Source organism: Paramisgurnus dabryanus, chromosome 2, assembly GCF_030506205.2.
Source record: "Paramisgurnus dabryanus chromosome 2, PD_genome_1.1, whole genome shotgun sequence".
NCBI lineage: Eukaryota > Metazoa > Chordata > Actinopteri > Cypriniformes > Cobitidae > Paramisgurnus > Paramisgurnus dabryanus.
In genome coordinates this window covers 28,994,711-29,019,871 of record NC_133338.1, presented here as the reverse complement: position 1 = coordinate 29,019,871, position 25,161 = coordinate 28,994,711, and the positions used below count along the sequence as shown (strand labels likewise).

Below are 25,161 nucleotides of genomic sequence, written 5' to 3'. Positions count from 1 at the left end.
GTGCAATGGTAAGAAAATTGGCAAAATAATTAAGTTTAAAGATAAATTTTCCATTTTATTCGGCTTCGGCAAAGAATGTTTATTCCGGTGCATCCCTAATATAAAGAGATCCTATTTTGCAAAAAACTAAGCAGACATCAAGGCAAGAATTACCTGATCGATTATACTGGCACTGAATATGGCCTCCTCCATGTGTTTCTCATCAGATTTAATAACACATTTAATACTATTGACCACCTGCTGAACCTCTGGAGGTAGACTGCAGCTTGAGTGCTCCAGGAATTTGGCCACCAGTATTTTGGTGTCCTTGTAGGTTTTGAGATCTGCAAGAGATTGCTGGCGATCTGAAGATGGTGAGACATGAGGTTTGAGTCGAATATCGACCTTTCCACCGTCCTTCAGCTTTTTGCCCCCTTGGCTGCCGTGGTTCCGTCTGACGTTCTCAGCGAGCTCCATACATGCTGTGGGGAATAATGCTTTAATACTTCTAATATTGTCTTTGTTTTTTTTAATAGAGAATGATGAGCTACTATGTAAATCAGATTTTAGGAAAAGAGGTGAGGATGTTACCTTGATCACAGGGAGTCTGGGGGGAGTCCTCAAGTGGATGGTTAGGAGCACAGCAATCACCTGCAAGTAAATTGCTCAATTGACATAATTGCATAATTGGGTTTTTGTATTTTTAAAGGTTTTACATTTTAGTTTGTTTAAGAAGCTGTAAAGCATTTGCAAATGTGTCCTTTTTATAACTCCTCCAATAGCACTTTTTAAATCCCACAAAAGCAATGAAACCACAGAAAAAGACTCGTATACCTCTAGTTATGGAAGTACAGGATATTGGTTCACTAGTGGAACGCACAATCCTCACTAGTTTTCGGTACCCTCTGGTGGCTCGTAGCGTGCGGGGACGCTCCTGGGGACTTGAGCTGCTGAGGGGAGAGGTAGCATGGGGCTGTGCAGCCAAGCAGGACGAGGACGATGGGGACCAGACGCTGAAGCATAGTCGTGTTCCCCGCAGCTGACCGGTGGGAGATGGGGAGGTGCAGGTAGATGGGGTCAGAGTGGTAGTTGCACCTGCAGTGGACGTCACTGCAGAGCTGGAAGCACATACGGATGTAGTGTTTGGCGAAAAATGGAGGGTTAGTTTCCTATTGGATTTTTCTCTGTGATGTGTGTGAGACGTGGATTTAACACTTGCATTCTCCTCCTTATCAAGGCCACGGACAGCATCAGGTGACAACTGAGGCGAATGAAGCTTAGAATCCTGTGTGACAGAAGACTCGCTGTGGTCACATCTGGCACGGGCCTGTCGAATCAAGGAAGGTCGGATACTGTGTTCCAGGCTTGTGCAGCTGCCATCAATGGCTACGATGGGTGTTGTGCCATAAGGAGAGGAATCAGAGCCCTGGACATCTAGGGAACACAGATCTTCTGAGGAACTGTGATCAGGAATGTCTACAGTTTCTGACACCATAAGGGAAGCACTATCAACAGAGGCTGCGGAAATCACAAACATAGAACAAATAGTATCATGAAATCAGAAAAAATACAAAGTGCTCAGAAATAGCTGAAGAAATAAGCTTGAGAAAAAATTAGTTAGGTGCTCTTTGGTATGGGGTATGCAAAATGAGAAAAAAGGGGAATCCAAGGCACTCTTCATATATCAAAAAGTAAAAAGCCTTTATTTAAAAATGGCTATAACATGAAAAACATTCAACTGGGCAGCAACCGCTCGAGTGCCTTGGATTCCCCTTTTTTCTCATAGAACAAATAGTATTTATGTTTAGGGCTGTATACAACAAGTGTTTCTTCATGTGGACAGCGTATGTTTTCAATTGTTTCACAGTAGCTGGCAGTTTTCTTTTCTGCTTATAGCGCTGATTGCCCAAAGTTGAAAAAATTTCAACTTTAGCCGAAATGCTCAGCTCGTCAATATCACTTTTCACTCAGCCGTCCAATCACAGTGGAGAAGAGGCGGGACAAATACCACAACACCCAACCAGCGCATTGTACAACGACTCATAAACAGAAGTACTGTATCATAGCACCTGTAAGCGCTTAGGTTAAAGGAATAGTCAATTTTCTTTTCAGATAATTTACGCACCAACCAAAATGTTGATGTCTTTCTTTGTTCAATCGAGAAGAAATTATGTTTTTTAAGGATAACATTCCAGGATTCCAGATTTTAATGGACTATAATGGACCCCAACACTTAACACTTAACTCAACACTTAACAGTTTTTTGGACTATAAATGATCACAAACAAGGCATAAGGGTCTTATCTTGCAAAACGATTGTCATTTTTGACAAGAAAAATAAAAAATATGCACTTTTAATCCACAACTTGTCTTCTTCCTCCGGCTGTGTGACGAGCCAGCGCGACCTCACATAATTGCATAGTGACGTAGAAAGGTATATGAACATATATGAAACGCACATTTGCGGACCATTGTAAACAATAAACTGACACAAAGACATTAATTAGTATCATTCAACATACAACAACGTCGGAATGGTCCTCTTTCTCCACACTTTTAAACACTGGGGCGGAGTTTTGCATACATCAACCATGGCCTCTTGACGTGATGACATATTGTGTGAGTTCGCGCTGGCGCATCACAGGAGCGGAGATAGATGAGAAGTTTGGTTTAAAAGTGCATTTTTTACATTTTTCTTGTCAAAAATGACAATTGTTTCGCTAGGTAAGACCCTTATGCCTCGTTTGGGATCGTTTAGAGTCCTTTGAAACTCCTTTTAAAAAACTGTTAAGTGTTGAGTTAATTGTTGGGGTCCATTAAAGTCCATTAAAATGAGAAAAATCCTGGAATGTTTTCCTCAAAAAACATAATTTCTTCTTGACTGAACAAAGAAAGACATCAACATTTTGGATGACATGGTCGTGAGTAAATTATCTGGATTTTTTTAAGAAAATGGACTAATCCTTAAAGAAACGCAAGAAACAGTTGGTGTTTACCTGCCGTTTTAGCCGCATTTGAACGCTTTGGTGTACACGCCACCTTAGACAATGATTGAAAGCTAAGATAAAAACTTTGAATGACTAGAAGGCTGACTGTTTGACAGGTTCAACTTTGTTATGGTTAAAAGACAAGCATTCTCTCTACTGCAGTATAGTGGTTAAGTTATTTATTACAGTGTGGATTTTTCTATTCAGCCTGCGTGCTGAGTTCATTTTGCAGATTGTGTATTTGAACATTCTGATTTTTTACAATTTTGGTTTACATTTATATAAATGATGTTGTAACTGTGTTGGAGGGCACTTGAAGCATACTATAAAATCTGAATAACATTTCTAAAGCAATAACTTGAGAAAAAAATGAGAACCATCACTCAGCCACACCTTGTCATTCAGCCTAGCCCTTACATACCAAAGATGTGAAAAAACATTTGGTTTGTTAATAAAAATAAAACTGCAGCTTTCTCACCCTGAGTGCTTAGGCCAGTTGTGGTATTCCTTTCACAGAAACTGGACTCGGTGACCTGTTGTTCAAGACTGGTGGTGATCTGGGTAAGTAAAAATCAAAACAAATATATTTAAAATGTGTTTAGGCTTTAAAGATGCTGATTGGTGTAACCTTCTGGAGAGGATGGTGATTGAAAATTGTTTTACACCTGAGGATGATAACAGACAACTGGAAAAGGTGGAGAATCAGACAGCAGAACATCTGCCACTGAGGAGTCTGCTGTAGTCTAACATCTGGCATTTTAAAGCGACAGTAACATCTTACTACCAGCAGGAGGCTCTTTAAGATCACATTTGCTCCTTAATCTTCACCATGACTCTCACTGCACATGTTGTAGTTTCGGATCATCTTCATAACATGATTGATCCAAAACACCTATATAGTAAACCCTAACCTGTATACAAGAAGCTTATTTTACAGCACAAATTGATATTTGAAAAATAGGTGTCACGATGTTCTATGCTGGAAGCTATACTTAATAGCAAAACATGCTTTGTAAGAGAAACAATATTCTTCTTACAGTAAACTGACTACAACAATTTTTATCCGGTTTAAATGTTTCTATTGCTGTCAGTCTTTCAAGCTTCTCAGGCTTGTGCTTTAGACAAGAAATTGCTCCAATGATCGAAGTGAACCTGCTGCTTTGTTTGCAGATGGTTATCAATAGCTTCACAGGAGAAATTTCTCAAATCAAAGAAACCACTTCCTTGTTAATCACATATTCCTTTGGGTAGCAAACAAATCTTCAAAACAGCAGATTCTTTCACAGGATTCTAAAGGTCTGGGCTGTCCATTGTGGATCTCTCTGCAAAGAGGAGAGCTCTTGTTCCCTTTCATAAGGCCGAGAAGAGAAATGTGATGGAAAATCGTTGTCGAAATACAGGCTCTGCTCTCACTGTAAGAAAGCTCATTTCTTTTAACTACGATGAAATTCCTGCCTGCGCTGCTGATGTGATCCAGAAAAAATATAATCCATTATGTATAAATCGCTTGTATTCATTTCTTTCAGCACTCAAGTGCAGTAAATGACCTTTTGACTGTCAAGCTTTACATAGACAAATAAGCATACAGTGAAAATCACCTTAAGATATACAGGGTATAGGGAAGACCGGGGATAATCATCACATTTCTTTACTACAGTAATAACTCCCTAATATTTCTTATGATATGCTTATTTTCTGACAGTTAAAACCAATTTTTGTACACAGTGTTAAATTCATGGATAGAAAAGCTATAAAATTTTATACAAATATTTTTACTATTATAGTTCTGGAAAAAAATCCATTTATTGAACACATTTTGACCTTTTATGTGTGGCAAATGTCACACTGTATGTGGTCAGTTGTCACAATCTGTTATTAAACCGCTGATTTAAGGTCTAAATAAAACTTATTTTAAATATAACTTAAACAAATCAACAGTAATTTATTAAGCAGCAAAAGTATATGTTTTAGTATGTTTTTGGCAAACAAATATAGCAATCAATAAAAGCATACGTTTAAAACATTCAAAACACATCACATCTAGCCACAATAAAGATGTGACAACTTGCCCCAATCTCACATTTATGAAAATACCTTAATTTATCTTAAAAATATTAACGTTGCCGGCACACTGAAACCAGCACACAAAGCGTTTGCTAAAGAAAACACACATTTGCAAAATTTTATGATTTAACTCAACACTAGCCTCTATAAAAAAATAGTGACCCTAGACCATAAAAGCTATTTGTTATGAAAGGACAATATTCTTGACAATAAAGGACAAGAATCAGAGGGTGCAAAAAATAAAAATATTGAGAAAATCGACTGTTTAAATGAAGTCATTAGCAACGTCTCGGTTACGGATGTAACCCTCGTTCCCTGAAGGAGGGAACGGAGACGTCACGTCGTGACCGATGAATTGGGAACTCGCTTAGAGAGACCAATCTGCTTCGAATACTACTAAAACGCCAATGAACTTGGCATTGAGATATTTGCATAATGCTGGCGCCGCCCCGCCAGGTGCGTATATAAGCAGCAGGTGCAAATAGGGAAATTAGCTTCTTTTTCGCTGAGAAAGCCGGAAAGTGTGACCGGCCGTAACAGCAGGTGGCAGCACCTGTGGCGACGGGACGTGACGTCTCCGTTCCCTCCTTCAGGGAACGAGGGTTACATCCGTAACCGAGACGTTCCCTTTCAGTCGGTCACTACGACGTCACGTCATGACCGACGAATTGGGAATCCAAAACGCCACTAGGGGCTGACCTCTTCCAGTGTCTGCGTAAAGCCCTCCGGTTCCACTTAAGGAGGAGGAGATAGGTTTTAGGGCAGAAGGCCGGGCACTAGATGTTCCTTTAACCCCACAGAAGTGCCAGCGACTGGGAAGCGCCCTACCTGAGCGGGATAGGAACGCTGCGGAAGCCACCGCCCGTCTTAAGGGCTAATGGTGGGCGAAGTCAACCGTAGTTGAGGAATAAAGACAGCCGTGGCTGTGTAAGCAAAGCAGTGCTCTGCTAAGGGAAACGTGGGCTGGTAGGATTAACCCCACGGAAAATACTCACAAAGGAACCCGGTGGGACACAATGTGGAGCCCGAGCCAGACACGTAGGTTCGCGAGGATACAGCTAGTGAAAGGCTGACAGCCAATGCTCCGCAACAAAGGCTGCCAAGGCAGCGGAGGAAGAACAATTCAAACCATTACGCATTTTTGTTCTGAAGGCCTTCCATACTGACACAGTTATGAAGCATCAGTTGGAGGCTGCAAGCCGACCTGCGAGACTGTTCTCCGTGCTCCTCCTGGTGAGGAAAGAACACGAGAGGATACAGGCTCGATACGAACACTGTAAAATCTAGTGAACGTATTAGGTGTCGCCCAACCAGCAGCTCTACAGATGTCTGTTAGCGAGGAACCACGAGCTAAAGCCCAAGATGAGGCAACACTCCGTGTGGAGTGCGCTCTCAAATTAAAGGGGCAAGGAATACCCTGAAGATTATAAGCCAGGGCGATAGTATCAACTATCCAATGAGACATCCTCTGCTTAGTGACAGCTTTCCCTTTCTGCTGGCCACCATAACAAACAAAGAGCTGGTCTGAGGTCCTGAGGCTTTGCGTGCGATCCACGTAGAGTCGCAGTGGGCGTACGGGGCACAACAAAGCCATGGTTGGGTCTGCGTCCTCCGGAGGCAGCGCTTGCAAGCTCACCACTTGATCTCTGAAAGGAGTAGTGGGAACTTTGGACACGTAGCCTGGTCTGGGCCTCAATGTTACGCTTGAGGCAGCAGGACCAAACTGAAGGCACGAATCGTCAACAGAGAATGCATGTAAATCCCCTACTCTCTTCACTGAGGCCAATGCTAGCAGGGTCAGAGCTTTCATTGATAAAAGCTTCAGACTTGCAGACTGCAAAGGCTCGAACGGGGGGGCCTGAAGGGCTTTCAGCACCATGGACAGGTCCCAGGGAGGAATAGAAGGAGGGCGCGAGGGGTTTAGCCTACGAGCGCCTCTTAAAAATCTAATAACCAAATCATGCTGGCCAACTGATCTGCCGTTGATAAGTGAGTGATGAGCAGAAATAGCAGCGATATCAACTTTAATGGTGGAGGGTGACAGCCTACCGTCTAACCTATGTTGAAGATATAAAAGCACGATGTTAATAGGGCACTCTCTGGGGTCCTCGCGTTGCGAAGAGCACCAGGTGACGAAAAGGTTCCATTTAAACGCGTAAGCCCGTCTTGTGGACGGAGCTCGTGCCGCGTCGATTGTGTTAGATACCGCTTGTGGTAAATCACCTAAACCTTGCGCGCGCTCAACGACCACACATGGAGATCCCACAGGTCGGGGCGCGGGTGCCATAATGTGCCCCCTCCTTGAGAAAGAAGGTCCTTCCTCAGGGGAATCCGCCAGGGAGGGGCTGTCGCGAGGAGCATTAGCTCTGGAAACCAATTCTTGCTCGTCCAATATGGGGCGATCAGTAAAAGGCTCTCCTCGTCCTGCCTGACTTTGCACAGTGTCTGTGCGATTAAGCTCACTGGGGGGAATGCGTATTTGCGCATCCCCCGAGGCCAGCTGTGTGCCAATGCGTCCACGCCGAGGCTGCCCTCGGTTAGTGAGTAAAATAGGCGACAGTGGGTATCGTCCGGCGACGCAAACAGGTCTATCTGCGCACGAACGAACTTCTTCCAAATTAGCTGGACCGTCTGGGGGTGGAGTCGCCATTCGCCGGGGCGCACAGCTCGAGAAAGCGCGTCCGCTGCTGTATTGAGCGAGCCCGGAATGTGAATGGCACGAAGGGACCTCAGATGCTTCTGACTCCAAAGGAGGAGATGACGAGCGAGATGCGACAGGTGACGGGAGCGCAAACCGCCTTGACGGTTGATATACGCAACGGTCGCAGTGTTGTCGGTGCGTACTAGTACATATTTCCCTCGCAGATCCGTAGCGAAGCTTACAAGTCCCAGATATACCGCCCACAACTCTCGGCAATTGATATGCCAGTGCAACTGGGGTGCTGTCCACACCCCTGAAGCTGTAAGCTCGTCGTACGTGGCACCCCAGCCCGTGTCGGACGCATCTGTATGTACAACAGCATGCCGAGCGATCTGTCTCATGGACACACCGGACCTGAGAAACGCGGGGTCCGACCACGGGGGGAATGTTAGGCGACACGCAGGTGTAATAACTACACGATGGATGCCGGCGCGCCACGCTCTCCTCGGGACTCGATCGTGAAGCCAACGCTGAAGCGGTCTCATATGGAGCAGCCCGAGCGGTGTCACAGCCGCTGCTGCTGCCATATGCCCCAGGAGCTTTTGAAATTGTTTCAGCGGGACCGCATTCTTCCCTCGAAATGAACCGAGGCAAGTCAGAATTGACTGGACACGCTCTTCTGTCAAACGCGCCGATAAATCGATCGAGTCCAGTTCCATCCCGAGAAAAGAGATCCTCTGCGTGGGGCAGAGTTTGCTCTTTTCCCAGTTGACCCGAAGACCCAAACGGGCGAGATGCCGAAGCGTTAAATCGTCGAGGTAAGCCAATATGCGAACGCCGCTCTCTCTGAGGGGTTTTAACGCCGCCTCCACTACTTTCGTGAACACACGGGGAGAGAGGGATAGCCCGAACGGTAAAACTTTGTACTGGTATGCCCGTCCCTCGAATGCAAACCGGAGAAACGGTCTGTGCCGAGGGAGAATGGACACATGAAAGTACGCGTCTTTCAGGTCTATAGCCGCAAACCAATCTTGGGGGCGAATTGAATTGAATATTTGCTTCGGTGTTATCATCCTGAAAGACCTCCTCTGCAGAGATTTGTTCAGAACGCGCAAATCCAAGATCGGTCGCAACCCCCCGCCCTTTTTGGGTACTATAAAATACGGGCTGTAGAAGCCCGATCTCATCTCGGTTGGAGGGACCGGCTCGATCACGTCCTTCGCCAGCAGGACTTCGACCTCTGCACGCAGTACATGTGCATCGGACGCTTTCACCGTGGTGAAACGAATGCCCGAGAATTTGGGTGTGTGCCGGCTGAATTGTATTTCGTAACCAAGGCGGACAGTGCGTAAAACCCAACGAGACGGGCTGGGAAGCTGAAGCCAAGCCCCCAGGGACCGTACGAGGGGAATTAACGGCACTACCGGGGTACCCGCGGGGGGGCGGCGGAGCGGGACAGGTGGTACTGCCGGTACGTCTGCTGAGACAGCATAAGTATCTACAGTATGTGTGTGTGTGACACTGACCTGAGCCCGCTGAGGGTGACGGTCGTCTGGTCTCCTCAGCGGAGAGCACAGACTCCGAAGAGGGTGCTGGTGGTCCCGTCTCCTCAGCGGAGAGCTGGAACTCCTCAGGACACCCGCTGGCGATAGAGGAGAGGGAGGAAGAGCATGTGAATGCCCGCTCACATCTCTCTCGATCCTCTGAAGACCTGGAGAAGGAATAGGAATGCACTCTTTTTGTGGTTTTGTGGGTGCCGGCTGAGAAGCCGGCGGAACAGAAACAAAACGAAACCAAGGATTCTCCATCCGGCCCTCTACCGGTGGAGGGAGCGATGCCGTCACCGTCTCCCGAAGAGTGATCCCATCCAATTCCAGGTCGCCCGTCTCAGGGCCGCTTCGATTTCCGTTTACCACGGGAAACGGGTGGGGCGGGCGGGGCGGGCTGCCGACGGCTGTTCCCCCTCCGTGGCCTGGAAGATGTTCTAGTGTGGGGGGTGGAGGCAGCCGCCGCAGGGCGCCCTCGGCGAGGAGCAGACGGGCCCGCCGGCGCTGGAGGGCGAGATGCAGGTCGCTTGCACCGGGGCATGATCTGAGCGATCGCCTCTGTCTGCTTCTGGGCGGCGGAGAACTGCTGGGCGAAGGACTCCACCGACTCACCGAAGAGGCCAGCCTGGGACACTGGAGCGTCCAAGAACTTGTTCTTCTCCGCATCCGACATGTCTGCCAGACATAGCCATAAGTGGCGTTCCTGGACCACCATCGTGGACATGGCACGACCAATCGCCTGCGCTGTCACCTTCGTAGCGCGAAGAGCCAGGTCAGTGGCAGCCCGGAGCTCCGAAAGGACAGGCGAGTCGTGTCCTCCCTCGTGCAGATCCCTCAAGGCCTTCGCTTGGTGAACCTGCAGCAACGCCATTGCGTGCAGGGCTGAAGCCGCCTCTCCACATGCCTGGTGGGCAGCGCCCGTTAAACCGGAGGACTGTCTGCAGGCACGAGAGGGGAGGGTTGGGCGGTCCTTCCAAGAGGGAGCGTGAGCCGGACACAGCTGCATCGCGACAGCACGCTCCACGGGAGGGATCCCCGTGTAACCCTTAGCGGCTCCGCCGGTGAGGGAGGTGAGGGGGGAGGGCTGAAACGGCCGTAATCTCGTGGAAAACGGCGACTTCCAGGTTCTAGTCAGCTCCTCGTGCACCTCGGGGAAGAAAGGCACCGGTGGAGAGGGTTGTGACACCCGGGCAGCTCCAAAGAACCAATCATCCAGGCGGGACGGTTCGGGCTGAGGGGGGGGAACCCACTCTAACCCTACGGTCTCCGCCGCTCGAGCGAGCACGGCCACCATCTCTGGATCGAACTCCGGCGTCCCAACCCGACCAGAGGGAGGAAGGGCGTCGGGGTCCACGTCAGGGGGAGGAGGCCCACCCTCGGATGCTGCGGCGTCGGTGGACCCGGAGGGCGGCACGATGGATTCTAGAGACATCGTAGAACACGACGCTGAAGTCTCCATCGGCACATCAACCGGCTGTGGATGAGGAGGCTGAGAGCCTGAGGACGAATCCCCCGCTCGGCTCAGCACAGTGATGCGCAGGTCGTCCTTTGAGAGCTTCACAGCCGCACCGTGGCGGCGTTCAGCACTCGCATGACGCGGGTTGCGCTTTTCCCGGAGGAAAGACAACCGTCTGCGCAAATCCACAAGGGACATGTTCTCGCAGTGAGAACACTTACCCCCAGCGAACGCTGCCTCTGCGTGCTCGATGCCCAAACACGAAAGACAACGCTCGTGACCGTCCTTCGGACCCATGTATTTGCCGCACCCAAGATCGCACGGACGAAAAGCCATCCTGAAAAGGACGCTGATGTCCGGATATACGAGAGAGTGGCTGCCTTTAACAAGGCACAAAGCTCTCTCGTATCACTCTTTTAGGGAAATTCACTCAGATGCTCAGTTGATGATGCGCACAGGGAAGGCAACGCACACACTAAACTCAAAACAACAAACAGGTGTAGAGCCGTGGAATTAAGCGAAGCGTCCGCTGTGGTACTGCTAGTCCAACCAACTTCAGCAATCGAATCCCACCAGAGTAAAGTAGCTTCTCAGTAGCAGATACTGCCGGCTTTCGAAGCGATAAAAAGCTAATTTCCCTATTTGCACCTGCTGCTTATATACGCACCTGGCGGGGCGGCGCCAGCATTATGCAAATATCTCAATGCCAAGTTCATTGGCGTTTTAGTAGTATTCGAAGCAGATTGGTCTCTCTAAGCGAGTTCCCAATTCGTCGGTCACGACGTGACGTCGTAGTGACCGACTGAAAGGGAACTATATTCATTCACAAAAATAAATGTTATGTATTTTTACAGTAGGAAATTTACAAAATATTTTCATGGAACTTCGTTTTTACATAATATCTTACTGATTTTTGGCATAAAAGCAAAAAGTAAAGTGTACGCAGGGTAGTGAGATATGGGGCCCTATTTTAACGATCTGAAACGCAAGTGCGAAGCGCAACGCGCAAGTGAGTTTGTGGGCGGATCTTGGGCGCTGTTGCTATTTTCCCGGCGTGAGAAATAACTCTTGCGCCGGGCGCAAATCAATAAGGGGTTGGTCTGAAGTAGGTTCATTATTCATAGGTGTGGTTTGGGCGTAACGTCAAATAAACCAATCAGAACGCTAGCCAACATTCCCTTTAAACGCAAGGGCGCAAGTTCCATGGCGGGTTGCTATTATTATGACGGATTTACCAGGCGCACGCCAGGAGCGGTTCGCAGCCGAGGAGACCGACGTCCTTGTACGGGGGAATCCCACGCTTGCCAGCATAAATCGGGCACGCCGTGTAACGGGAGGTGGATCTGCCTCAGGACTTGACGCCAGCAGAGGACATCGCTGCGTCCACCCTCACCGCTGAAAGGGTTTGGGGGCTTTGAAATCGGACCCAAGAAACGCAAGCAACGTCCAACCCCAAAGTACTCTTACAAATCAAGTTCATATACATTGAACAACGCGCCACTGACTTTAAACTTTTTTTTCTGGTCAGTGGCGCAATTGTTTTTTGAAACTGCAAAATAGCATCAGGGATGGTTTGCGCTGGAACACGCCTCTTTTTTTGCGCTGAACCACCCAGGGAGCGCAAGTTCATTCCCTAGTTTGCCGACGTGCTTCTGTGACGGGAAAAACCCGCTGTGCGCCGGGGCAAAATACGAATGATACATGCGTCACGGACAAAGTCAATTGCGCTGGGTGCAAGATAGAGCCCATGGGGTCAGTTGAGGAAAATCTTATGTCTGAGGTTTTAATTGTCAAATTTGACAGATCATCTATTACAATAAAGTTCACACAATACAAAAACCTGACACAAACCCTTTGATGCTGATTAGAGAATGATGACTGATTAGAGTTGTTTGTTGCCTTGACTTGGTTCATCTTTTTCTTAAATCTTTTTTATTTGTTTTCTTGTGTTGTTTCAAATGTAATAGCTGCAAATTTGCACACAAATCAATCTTAGAATGTAAATGCAGAAAATGTACAGTATTACAGTATCTTACCTGACTAGCAGGTGTCTGTCCTACAACAGATTCATATGGTGGTGGCAGCTCAGATGGATACAGAACTCCGGGGCTGTTAATAGGTACTCCGTAAATGGCACTGAAGGGAGAGTGTGGAAAATCCAGATGCAAGCCTCTAATGGACGGAAATGGTAAAACATGATTACAACACTGCGTCAATGTAACAACAGATTTGGCTGTACGGTTTTGGTGGATGTTGGCAATAACAAAAACATCATGTAAGCTATGGAAACAGTTCTACCATTCATCTTAAATATATCAAACCCATCACCTCTGTATGTACTATGACATCAATGTGCTGTGAAACATCCAGTGCATATGCAGGGTGTTTGTATTTACTGCTTTGTTGACACATTAGTGTGGCCGTGGGCTAAACGGCCTCATCAGCATGTTTTTTATGATGAGATGGTGGGCAGAGTGTCTAACAGCGCAAGACAGAGAAATCAATGGTGGATTTACACCAGAGCAGGGACATTGCTGCTTCATAATATGGGTTGTCAGAGCACCACGTATTAAACCATACAATTATATGACGGTGGTTGTTTTTTTATGGGGCAGTAGGTCTGAATTCCCATTAAAAAGGAACTGCATTTTATCAATGATATTTTGCATAATTTCTCCACCAGACAATTTTATACATCTCTATGACTGATCTATGATCTATTTACAAACACTTCCTAAGACATTTACATTTACGCATTTGGCAGACGCTTTTATCCGAAAGGGGATCGAACCCATGACATTATGTTGCTATTACAATGTTCTAGTTCCCCGACAAGAAAACTAAGAATAGAGTGCAAGATATTCAAGGTTAATTCAGGTCAGCTGGGAACAAGCAGCAGGCTGTGTGTCTCCGTGTATGGGAGTTTTAGGGAGTGTATGCAGATTTACCTCTGGCCCTCTATCACAGGTGTGCAGGTGTACTCTGGTGGGTAGTAGGGGGGTGGGGGGATAGGCGGGATAAACTCATCGAAATCCAGTGTCTGGTGTAAGATCGTACCATGGGGGGTCATACAATCCGCACTCAAGGCTTGTGCTCTGTGTGGCATAAACTAATAAAAAAACAAGCAATATGTTACAATGATTATAACATAATATTACAGTACACAGAGGAATTTCTCCTGTGATGTCACTTTAATGCTTACAACCAACATTACCCATATAATTATTTGCCATTTTACAGTTACATTAATCTTTAATGTTAAAATTCTGGAGTTAGTTAAAAAAGGCCAAGTAACCTAAATCTGGATATTTTGTGAGATTCTGAGAATAGCTAAAGCTTGTTCTCAATTACTCTGCTGTGACCCCTTAGCTCTAGACCTTTATACAATGCAGATTCATCTCTCTTAGCTTAATTTTTCAATTTGTCTTTGTTAAAAATAGAGTTGTGAATTCCATTCTTCTGATCTTTTTGATAATTGTGTGATGATATCCCTGTTGCTGTCATTCACACTATAATAATGAACTATTGCCTACATGACACCATTCAAACATACAGCGATGAAAGGGTAAAAAGAAGCAATCAAAACATACAGGTGCAAAGGGAAACGCTCCATACAACACTTCACACTCATCTCTGCCCTAAAGCCCTTGCTGTCTTTGTTCATGCACCGCACAGCCGGTAACAGTTGTGATTTCGTGCATTGCCAGTCTGTGCCTTGAGTTGAATCTAATCCCTCTACTGCTTCAGTGATTCACACAGCCACAGCCATGCTAATATAACTCATCTGAATTCATTTCTCTCTCTGCCCATACCTCTACTGCAGCCACCCAGCAGCCTGTGCAATTTACTGCATCGCCTATAAACGGCACAAAGCCCACTCTTAAACAATATTAAAACTTTATGTACCACAAGTTTATTTTCTCTCACATCAAATAGGCTGGCTGAAAAAGAAAAAATTCCCTAAAAGGGAATTACGATTGGTCTGCTCTTCTTTTTCATATCGTCCTCTCTTTATTTAACAATGTAGCGTTTCAACCTCATTTAACATAAGAAGTATTTTTTTACAATGTATACCTAACAAAATAAAGAATGAAAGGTAACACTTTACAAAAAGGTTGTATTAGTAAGGAATAATTGACGACGGGCCATTGAATTATAAGAAAATAATGCACACACAAGGTGCAATGCGGTTACACTGCGGGTGTGCATTATTTTCAAATAATTCAAAGGACTGGAGTCAATTATTCCTCTTATACCACGGTTACCACAAACATTGCTCTGGTGCCTATTTTTAAGACATTTGACAAGTTAGGTGTGCGGTTATCAGAAATTAATGCATACCAACGGAACATATCTCAGCCAATCAGAATACAGCATTCAACAGACCCGTGGTATAAGTAAGGGATAATGTAGAGGCAGCCGGTAGTTATCGGGAAATAAGCCCCGACTATCACGACGGGCACACAGACGAAGAGAGAGCGGATCCAAATGCAGTACGAAAAAGTTTATTAAAAGGTAAAAAACAAAGCATAAACACGCAGGGCAACACGTCGTAACAAACACAATGGAACGTAAACAAGGGATGAACAGGAAGTAACTAAATACAAAACAATAACCAATCAGAATACAGAAACAATGACACTAACAAGGGGGAGGAGCAAGGAACAAACTAAAAAACCATAGCAACTAAAGACGGGGTGGAGACAAAATCAGACAAAGGGAAAAAACACAGGCCAAACTAGATTCAAACATAACTCTCAAAATAATATTAAAACACAACAGCATTATACACTGCAACATAAAGACAAAGAACACAGGTACAATAATCAAACTAATCTTAAACATTGCAAAGAAATAATAAACAACAAAACACACACACAGAATCCCAACACCGACAGTGTGATCAGGACCCGACGCGAAGCGGAGGGTCTTGTATCACACTGAAGGGGCTTATTTCCCGATAACTACGGCTGCCTCTACATTATCCTGCTTATTACACGGCTACTTGCCACATAAGAAAAAAAACTGGACATGAATATGAATTTGAAACATTTTATTGGCATATTTGTTTTAAATTAACACTTTTATCCTTCCGCGAAACTTTGCACAGATGCATAAAATGATTGTAATACCTTATTAAGATCCTCTGCTTCATACTTATCTGTCTCCATTTTTTTCTCTTTTAACTAGTCTTTGAGAAGTTTTAATGCCCATTCTGTATTTTTTTGTGTGTTGGCTTCGTAGCTGTCATGCTCTATTTTGTCAAGTTCAGTCTCAGTAAGCTCTCTGTGTCTTGTCGTTGTTCGTTCTTCTATCCACTGTTTAAATGTTTTGTTTTTTTCCGTACATGTTAAAATGATGGTTGTCCAGTGTTTGTCACAAGATGGCGCCAAACAGCTAGTAATCTTTATTGGCACGGAGCGATCTTAATCGTACAAGTAGTACCGGCTATGCATTATTACTTTGGAGCGGTTATTATTTGAAAAGAACGAACCTGTAAATGTCTCAACTGACCAATCAGAATCAAGCATTCCAGAGAGCAGTGTAATAAGTGAACATAAGTAAATTAATTAACTAACATAAACAAAGAACGAAAAATATAGTTTTTCAGCATGCATTAATTCTTGTTAATGTCAATAGTTATTTATGATAGTTCATGGTGCATTAATTAGTTAACAACAGTTACAACACTTGATTTTATAAATGTATTAGTAAATGCCGAAAATGACATGAACTAAAATGAATAAATACTGTAGAAGTGTTGTTCATTGTTAGTATATGTTAGTGAATGCATTTATTAATTATTAACTTATACAACCTTATTGTACAGTGTTACAAAATAAAATAAAATAAAATAAAATTAAATTCAAAATATAAGAATATAATTTATACATGACAAATGTCCCCAAGAGCTCTGCTATGGAACTGGCAACAAAAAAATTTCATACACTGTAAAAAGTGAAAAGTTGAATCAAAAATACTTTAATTGATAACACCCAAAAAATTACGTTCAAATGTGCTACTAAAGTAAAACTAAAGTGAAAAAATATGAAAAAAAATAAATTTTTTAGGTGTTACCAATTGAAGTAATAGACCCAACTTTTCCCTTTTTCAGTGTAAGAACTTAAAACCGCTGTCATGTGCAAAACAAAACGACCAGCAAAACAAAATTGAAAATTGCTTAGTGCACCTTTAAAGGCCCTGATATTTAAAATGGAAAATGTCCAAAGATCAGCATTAAATTCTGGAGAACCACTTTGAAACAACTAAACATCAGGGCACTAGTAGATGTTATTGGGGAAAAAATGATTCATTATGAAAGATAGCGTGTCATTCAGTGTGGATAAGTTGAAGGATATGCTTAATGATTTGTTTTTGTTTATCCCCAAATCCACAGTCCTGTTTTCCTTTGAACTAGCTTTATTGTCCTTAATGAAAAATATCTGTGTCAAAATTATGTGCATTCTATAATTAAATTAAATAAATGTGCACTTTTTATAGTTGATTTCCAATACACACTGTTGTATTTCTTTTATAATAGAACTATTTTATGTTCATGTGTCTTGACTCTCAGATTATTTTTACATGATGCAATGAGAAAATGTAATTTGAATATCATTAAAGCAACCGGAAAGACACTTAAACACACACACACAATTCTAAATGTGCCACACTTACCATCTGTAGTAAATCAGTAGAAACCATTTGCATACAGCACACGGCTGTGGCCAGAGCACACACAATGGTGGAGATAACATTCAGTGCACACACACTGAAAAGCAGCTCCTGGGAGACGGAGAGAAATAGAGACAGAAATAAAAAGAGAGAGGGGAAGAGGGTGAGAAACAAAGATAAAAGGACCAAGAGAAACAGAGAGAAGAGAAATAAATAAGAGTGGCAATTTTTGTAAAAAAAAAAAAACAGCCTGGCACGAACATTTATTGCTCTATTTGTCATTAAAGAGAAAAACAAGCAGTCAGAGTCCAGAGGAAAATAACAAATGTTTGGATGAGAGAAAGTGACTATAGGAAAGGTTGAATAAAGAAAGTCAGGAATAAGAACAAGATAAAGATTATGGTGCCATTAGAGCGGAACTACTGCACGTCATCATCATCAAAAGCAAAGAGCAGTAGACCACCATGATGTTACATGCTGGATCAGGCTGGTTTATGGTAGTCAATGATGAGCTACAGTAGTTCCTATTCAAAAATACTGGTCAGCTAATGTAGTCTTTCTGGTAAAGTGTGTTTCTGATGAAGTGACCAACATCCAAAACGAGTTAAATTGTTTTTTTTTAAACAAAGAATCTATATTCACCTTTAAATCATGGCTGCTTTTGAAACCTGTGTTCTGTTATTTTAGATTTAGATTTAATGACACAAAATAATAACGCATAAGTTAATGGTTGAGGGCAGCCAATGTTAGTTTATATTCCTCTGAAACATCAGAGCTCAGTGTGTGCTTATTGTAGTTAGTGAGTCACTTAGAAAAAGACACCATGAGAACATCCAAGGTCAGCTCAGCTCTGTTCAGAGTTCTGGCTAGCAGATCTGTCTACATAAAAATGTTAAGTACATTCAGTATTCATGACAGCCCATCTCACACACCTGCTAACAGAGGCCTGTACGGACTCTCATAGTGACAACATGGGATGTATGTGACCCAATGATGTCCTCAAGGAAAATGCTGAATTCTTATATGTGCAGAAGCCCTTTATGTGAATGGAGTCCATCTTAAGAAGACTGGACAGGCGTAATTGCTTCCACATGAATGTAATCCTTTACACTTTTAACCCCAAAACAGTCAAGACATGCATTCTGGGGGCAAATGTGTAAAACAAAACCTAAGAAACAATAGGCTGTAATACATTTTCTTAACTACTTTGGTCTAATTTTAATCTTTGCCCTAGAATATCAATCCTGCACTTAAACAAATATTTTGTTGTAAAATTTAAATTAAATTGAAAGTCAAAAACCATTTTCTATGGCTATCAATGTGATGATTAGGTTACACTATTAAAAACATAATGTAAACAGGTTAAAACAAAAATAAGTTTTTAAGGTATGAATTGAACGTTTATATTTTTTACAATCTATAGATCATCCCAAGAGAAGCATACACATTCACATTTTGCCTGGATTTTATTTATGACTTAAAGGGGCATTAATAGTTATACAGAATTATGTTACAGAGTGTTTGGCCATTCATTCGTTTTCATTTACTCATGCAATATTAGCAAACTTTTATAGGGAATGAGGGTATAGGGGACTATTTCGGACACTTTTGCACAAGAAGCGTGCATGTAGTTTACATAACCTTTAGCCTTGTTTGTATGTACAATAATACTGAATATTCATCATAATTACTGCAATGTTAAAGGAATAGTCTACTCATTTTCAATATTAAACTATGTTATTACCTTAACTAAGAAGAGTTGATACATCCCTCTATCATCTTATTGCGTGCACGTAAGCGCTGGGGCACGCTGCGACGCTTCGATAGCATTTAGCTTAGCCCCATTCATTCAATGGTACCACTCAGAGATAAAGTTAGAAGTGACCAAACACATCAACGTTTTTCCTATTTAAGACGAGTAGTTATACAAGCAAGTTTGGTGGTACAAAATAAAACGTAGCGCTTTTCTAAGCGGATTTAAAAGAGGAACTATATTTTATGGCGTAATAGCACTTTTGGGAGTACTTCAACTCGCCTGAAAAATCCGCTCCCCTTCTCCCTCTCATAATGGGAGAGGGAGAGTGTTACTGCGCCGAGTCGAAGTACTCCCAAAAGTGCTATTACGCCATAAAATATAGTTCATCTTGTAAATACGCTTAGAAAAGCGCTACGTTTTATTTTGTACCACCAAACTTGCTCGTATAACTACTCATCTTAAATAGGAAAAACGTTGATGTGTTTGGTCACTTCTAACTTTATCTCTGAGTGGTACCATTGAATGAATGGGGATAAGCTAAATGCTATCGAAGTGTAGCAGCGCGCTCCAGCGCTTACGTGCACGCAATAAGATGATAGAGGGATGTATCAACTCTTCTTAGTTAAGGTAATAACATATTTTAATATTGAAAATGAGTAGACTATTCCTTTAAGCTCTTTACATAGAATTCATGGAAGAAAACTTTTAATACGTCACTTAAATCAATACATCATTTCATGTTGCATTTTTATTTTTTCTATTCAGTAGGTGCAGGTTGTAGGATCATGCCAAGTTTCTGAAACTGCCACACAATAATCACATAGGCTACCATCTTACCATGACATCTGCCATCTTTGAATCTCTCGAACTGTACGACGTTTAGGAGCTACAATCATAGAAATGATCACAAATGTTTCATGATGACCCCCTCTTTTTTTGGGACAGCCAAAATTGTAAACCCGATGTAAAACGCTGTATGCATGCCAGGTCAGTAGTTGATGATGTCACTGTTTATACAAATTTGCGTTTTTGTAAAAATGGTGCTAAATAGCACTAAAAATGTTTTTATTAGTGCTTAAAATGGTTTCCCTATGATTACAAGCTTTTAGTACTATTTAGCATAATTTTTTAGTGTATATAGTTTAAACTAAGAAAATAACAGTTTAGTTTGTAAAAACTTGCACACTTTGAAACCCACTTACAAAAGTTTCCATTTTCAGGACCCTTGAAGTTGGTGTAATTAAACAGCCAAAACGCATACAAAAATCCATTTGTAGCTGGAAATGGTGTTGTGAAAACCTAGCTTAAATCTATAGGTTACTGAACTCTATTTGAACTGGACAGCGTGATTCTGTACCAGCACATCAAACAGAGGTGCTACTGTAGGTCAGCTTCACTGAGAAACACCTGCTTTTGTTTCCTTGACAACAAAGGAACAAAAAGCAGAGCGACGGCAATGCATACCTGCAGAAAACCAAATACATTCTCGAGCATCTTAACCTTACAATCTGAAGATTTATAAATCATTAGGTGGTTAAAGCTAATATTGTACAAGCATTTTTTTTATACACTCACTGGCCTCAAAACACATTAGCTGCTTGTCTACCCCCAGGCAAGAAAGACTTTCATTTTCAGCGTGGTACAATATTCTTCTCTAATTTGTATACATTTTATACAACCTATGTAGTTTCAGAAGACAAACTTTTTTTTGTAGGAAATTAAACTTCAACTGTGCAAGTTGACCCAGACAGATGGGCATGGGATGGCACAATGCAAACTGTTTTGCACAATGGTGAAAAATCTCTAACTTGTTAGATAAGCAACACTTTTATTCAAAACAAACATTACGTATGATAATGTTACTATGAAATTTAATAGAGTGCAGAAAAAATGATACAGTATTTATTTAATGATGACATATAAATGATCAAGTCTTGGCTCTGTCAATGTATTCATTTGTATGTTTTGTTTTACAGTAATATACAAGAAGCTGGTAATTCATTCCTATAGTCTTTGTTTATCATTGATTCAGGCAGATGATAGTACCAGCAATTTTCATTCTCAGCAGGAGAACGCTAGTTTCACTCCAAAGTAATTAACATCTGTAGATTTAACTAGTAATCCTAATTATATACAATTCATCTGAAGAGAGCTGTTATATTCAGGATAGCAAAGAGATTTGAAAATACATTTCACAGACCATCTTTGAAAAGAACATCTACTCTGTGCATGTTTGTGTATAAATGTGTCAAATGATAAAAGCCTGTAAACTAGAGGTCAAATAAAAACAATGGCACTTATAGCTTTTATCTTAAAGCTCCCATAACACATGCTGTTTCTGCATATCTGATGTTAATCTGGAGTACCTATGGAGTAGTATTACATCCTTCATATCTCCAAAGAGTCTTTAGTTTTATCAGATTTATAAAAGACAGATCAGCTTTACTGATTCTTTCCGATGATAATGCATGGAAACATTCGGGAGAAGGAGTCACGAGCTGCAGGTGGAGTGAAGCACGAAACACTGTATACAACAATGGATAAGTTATGATTCACTACATGTTCATGCCATTTACATTATATGCACTTACACGCGCATTTTCCAACATAACACAGGAGTCTTACTTACCGCCTGCAAATCATGACCCTGTTGGGACTTTTCAACAAAATCCAGCGTTCAACAAACACACACGCAAATCTCACCCGCTACCCTGGATAAACAAACTATATCTATTGTTTCCATAATGCTGGCTTACTTTTCCCTTTATCCAAAAACACACTTCTTCTTTCGTGCCATTGTTAAGTCTTGATATAAAACCAAGCTTGAAGTGATGCCTGTGACTTCTAACATCCTTGGTTCTCCCTCTGATTGACGTGTGGGCATGCTTTTCCAGGGGAAAATGTTCCCATAAAAAGAAATTATACTGTATGTAAGGCCTACCTATAATTCGTAAGCTGTACCCGTGTCAGAAAAAAAACTTTCCGAACACTGGCAGAGTGCATTTGGCACAAAAATACTGCTTTTTGACACTTTGATTGAACCAACTCTTAAACTGCGTTAATAAGTCAGAATGCATGAAATACTGTTGACCCCTCCCAATAAATACAGCATACCCAAACCACACAGAATATATAGTTCTGTAAATGTGATTATACATGGTGTTGCTTTTTAAAAGGTTTCATGTGGCAGGTTTGCAAGAATTTTTATAAGCATATATGCTGCTTAAAAAACTCTGTAAAAATGTTCATGGTTTCATAAAGAGCAGTGAATGTTGGATATAAGCGAATTTGTGGAAACTTCACATTACCACAAGCCATTTTAAATGCTGCCAAATGCAGTCAGAACATGGATTGCATGAGTGAATGACTCAGATGGTGAATAAGAAACTAACGGCAGGCACTAATTGAAGATGCATAACTAAAGATGACTGAGCCTCTTCTGCACATTAGAGAGAGAGACCCACAGTGCGATGTGAAGAGACGTCTCCAATAAGGCAGACGTTCTTAAGAGTAGCATGTAATTCTCTGCTAAATGGTTGGTGTGCTCACTAAAATTCAAAGGAAAAATGTGTGAAAATTAAGAAATCCCTAGAGGAGCCCAGCAAATGTGCATAGGACCAAAGCCAAAAAGCCTTTTCCTGGCTAGAAGTGTGATAATTTAATGATATATTCATCAAAAACATAATGCAATCTCCAAAACTCTCTGTGTTCAGAAATAATGTTTAAAAGCCAGAGTATTCTTTTAAATGTTTCTATTTTATTTTAAAAAGTATGAATGTGCATGTAAGACTGCAATGCAGCATGGGTTAATTTGAATGAATGAGCATTATTCATCACATTAAATGCTATTCTTCTTTTACATTAGCATACACTTTTCATTCAAGGTGACTTACTGTGTCGTTTCTGCAGGCACAGTAGCCAAGGCGTAACTTGTGGTTAAGTGCTTGCCCAAAGGCATGATAGAGCACGATTGAGGTCTTACGATCTCTCATAGATCCACATCATCCCTACCTGGGACCAGACCCTCAAATGTAACCAATCATTCTTAATCAAGATGAATATGAATATTCACTATTCTGCTGTTTTTGTTTAGGACTTAATATCTTTTAAGAGATACTAAATATAGTTTTTAGTAATAAGAAAAATAATAGATTATCAAACATGTATCCTAAAAACATTGTATTAAATCAACACATTACTGTGCCATCTACAACGTCTAATGTATCTGAATGTTTTCATTTGGCTGCTAATGTCACATCAATTTACTTAATCAAAACGTGTTAACGGAATAGAAATACTCATAATACTAGAGTATTAAAATGATGAATAAATGAAAACAGCCAAATGAAAATGATGACTAAATCTTAATCATCATTCATTTGATAGTTCATCTCATTTACTGTGTGAAATAAATACAAAGAGATTATGTTATCAACATCTAAACCCTCACACACAGAATAATACCTTCAGTCGGAGGCGTATTGTGTTGCAGTCTCTCAGTGGGTTGAGTTTAAGGGTCTCTCCCAGATTATTACAGGTGGATCTCAGGTGCTCCAGCTCACAGCAGACACACACACCATCACTGTCAAATTTGATCTGGAGAAGGACAGAGACAAATGATTTCAGTGTTATGCTAGTCAAATTATAATCTCTCCGAGACGGAAAATAAAATTGCATTGTATCATGTAAACACAAACTGAAATGTGTCAGATTGTAGAATGACACATTATTAATCAATTCAAACTGTATAACACTAAAATATGTATTGAACATGTATTTATTTTCACATATAAGTGATTGCGTCTTGTGTCAAGTAATTTTAACATATGTGACCATTTAAACTACCCTTAATGGAGGCTTGTTGTGTTTAATTTGACCTTTTTAGTTATATAAAAGTGTGAAAATTGTTTTAATACTGTCAGTTTTATGATATGCATGTTTTCAAGTTAGTAAAGGCAGATGTTTATTTTGCAGTTAGTGAGATAATATAAAAAGCTTAGTAATGTTGTATTTTGTTGTTATGAAAAACTAAAAAACGCCTTGTGTTTAGACTGAAAAAGAAGCTTTATTTGACACATTTTGCACAAAAGCAGTATGAACTTGGCAAGCTGGGGTTAACTGAATTGAGGAAACAACTTCATTAATATTTTAGTCAGGGCAAAATCAAGTCTCTGAGGATTGTAGAGGGGAGAGAGATGTTTAACATGCTAATCCCTAAATCAGGTGAAGTACTGACAGCAGACTGAAGACAGCAGTTTGTTTTAACCTAGTCTGAGTCCCCATCTGTAGATGAAAAGGGAGGGTAATCACCTAACCAGAGTCTGTGAATTTCCAGTGTTATTGCTAGAAGGATAACAAGTGTTTTGGTCCTATAAAGAATTACTGGACAATCAGTGCTTGACATTAACTTTTTTGCTCACAAGCCAAAGTGGCTGTTTTCCAAAGTTACTAGCCACTCAGCATTTTCACCGGCCACAATTTTGTTGCAAGTAAAATACATTTTTTTATGATTAAACTTGACTTTGGCATCCTAAAATGACTTTAATTTGAGTAATTTTACTCGATTTAGCTAGATTAGATGCAGATTGACTTTCAAATGCAGACTGACCACCCAAATTATGAGCTGGTATATACCAGGTATATCAGTACTATCGATCATATCATATCTTCAGGTGCATGAAATACATGCTAGTAAGGCATCAATAGATTAATTTCTAATGAATATATTAAAAGTGGAGCAGGGGTGTAAAAGGTTAACTAAGAAGATAAACACAAAAACCCTAGACAAACACTTTAAATATTTATTAACAACAGCAGTAATTTTTACATGCTTGATCGTGGCTTCTGTTAAAAGTTATTTAAGACTTTTAATGGCAAATGTCGAGAGGGCATTATTGTTGCACAAAGTAGCCTACATTAAAATGATGGGCGGATCTCTCCACTGATTGATTTCGAGCAAAACTGGGAAGTGTGCATTCAGGTATGCGCTGAATTTCTCTCCGCTCTTGCCCAGAGATTGTGCACACACTTTAAATCTCTTCAATCACTTCCATGCA

The 25,161-nt window shown here is 41.8% G+C and overlaps 1 protein-coding gene across 1 annotated transcript in view; it reads right to left on the bottom strand.

The window, feature by feature from the left end:
* Window positions 1-25,161, bottom strand: part of fam189a1 (family with sequence similarity 189 member A1) — a 139,068-nt gene that overhangs the window by 1,586 nt on the left and 112,321 nt on the right. Inside the window, exons 4-11 of the mRNA XM_065267669.2 lie at window positions 23,570-23,701; window positions 17,353-17,460; window positions 13,623-13,783; window positions 12,711-12,846; window positions 3,445-3,523; window positions 814-1,497; window positions 571-630; window positions 154-461 (exon numbers count right to left, since the gene is read on the bottom strand). Coding sequence (XP_065123741.1) covers window positions 154-461; window positions 571-630; window positions 814-1,497; window positions 3,445-3,523; window positions 12,711-12,846; window positions 13,623-13,783; window positions 17,353-17,460; window positions 23,570-23,701 — 1,668 coding nt within the window. The remainder of the gene's footprint in view (window positions 1-153; window positions 462-570; window positions 631-813; window positions 1,498-3,444; window positions 3,524-12,710; window positions 12,847-13,622; window positions 13,784-17,352; window positions 17,461-23,569; window positions 23,702-25,161) is intronic.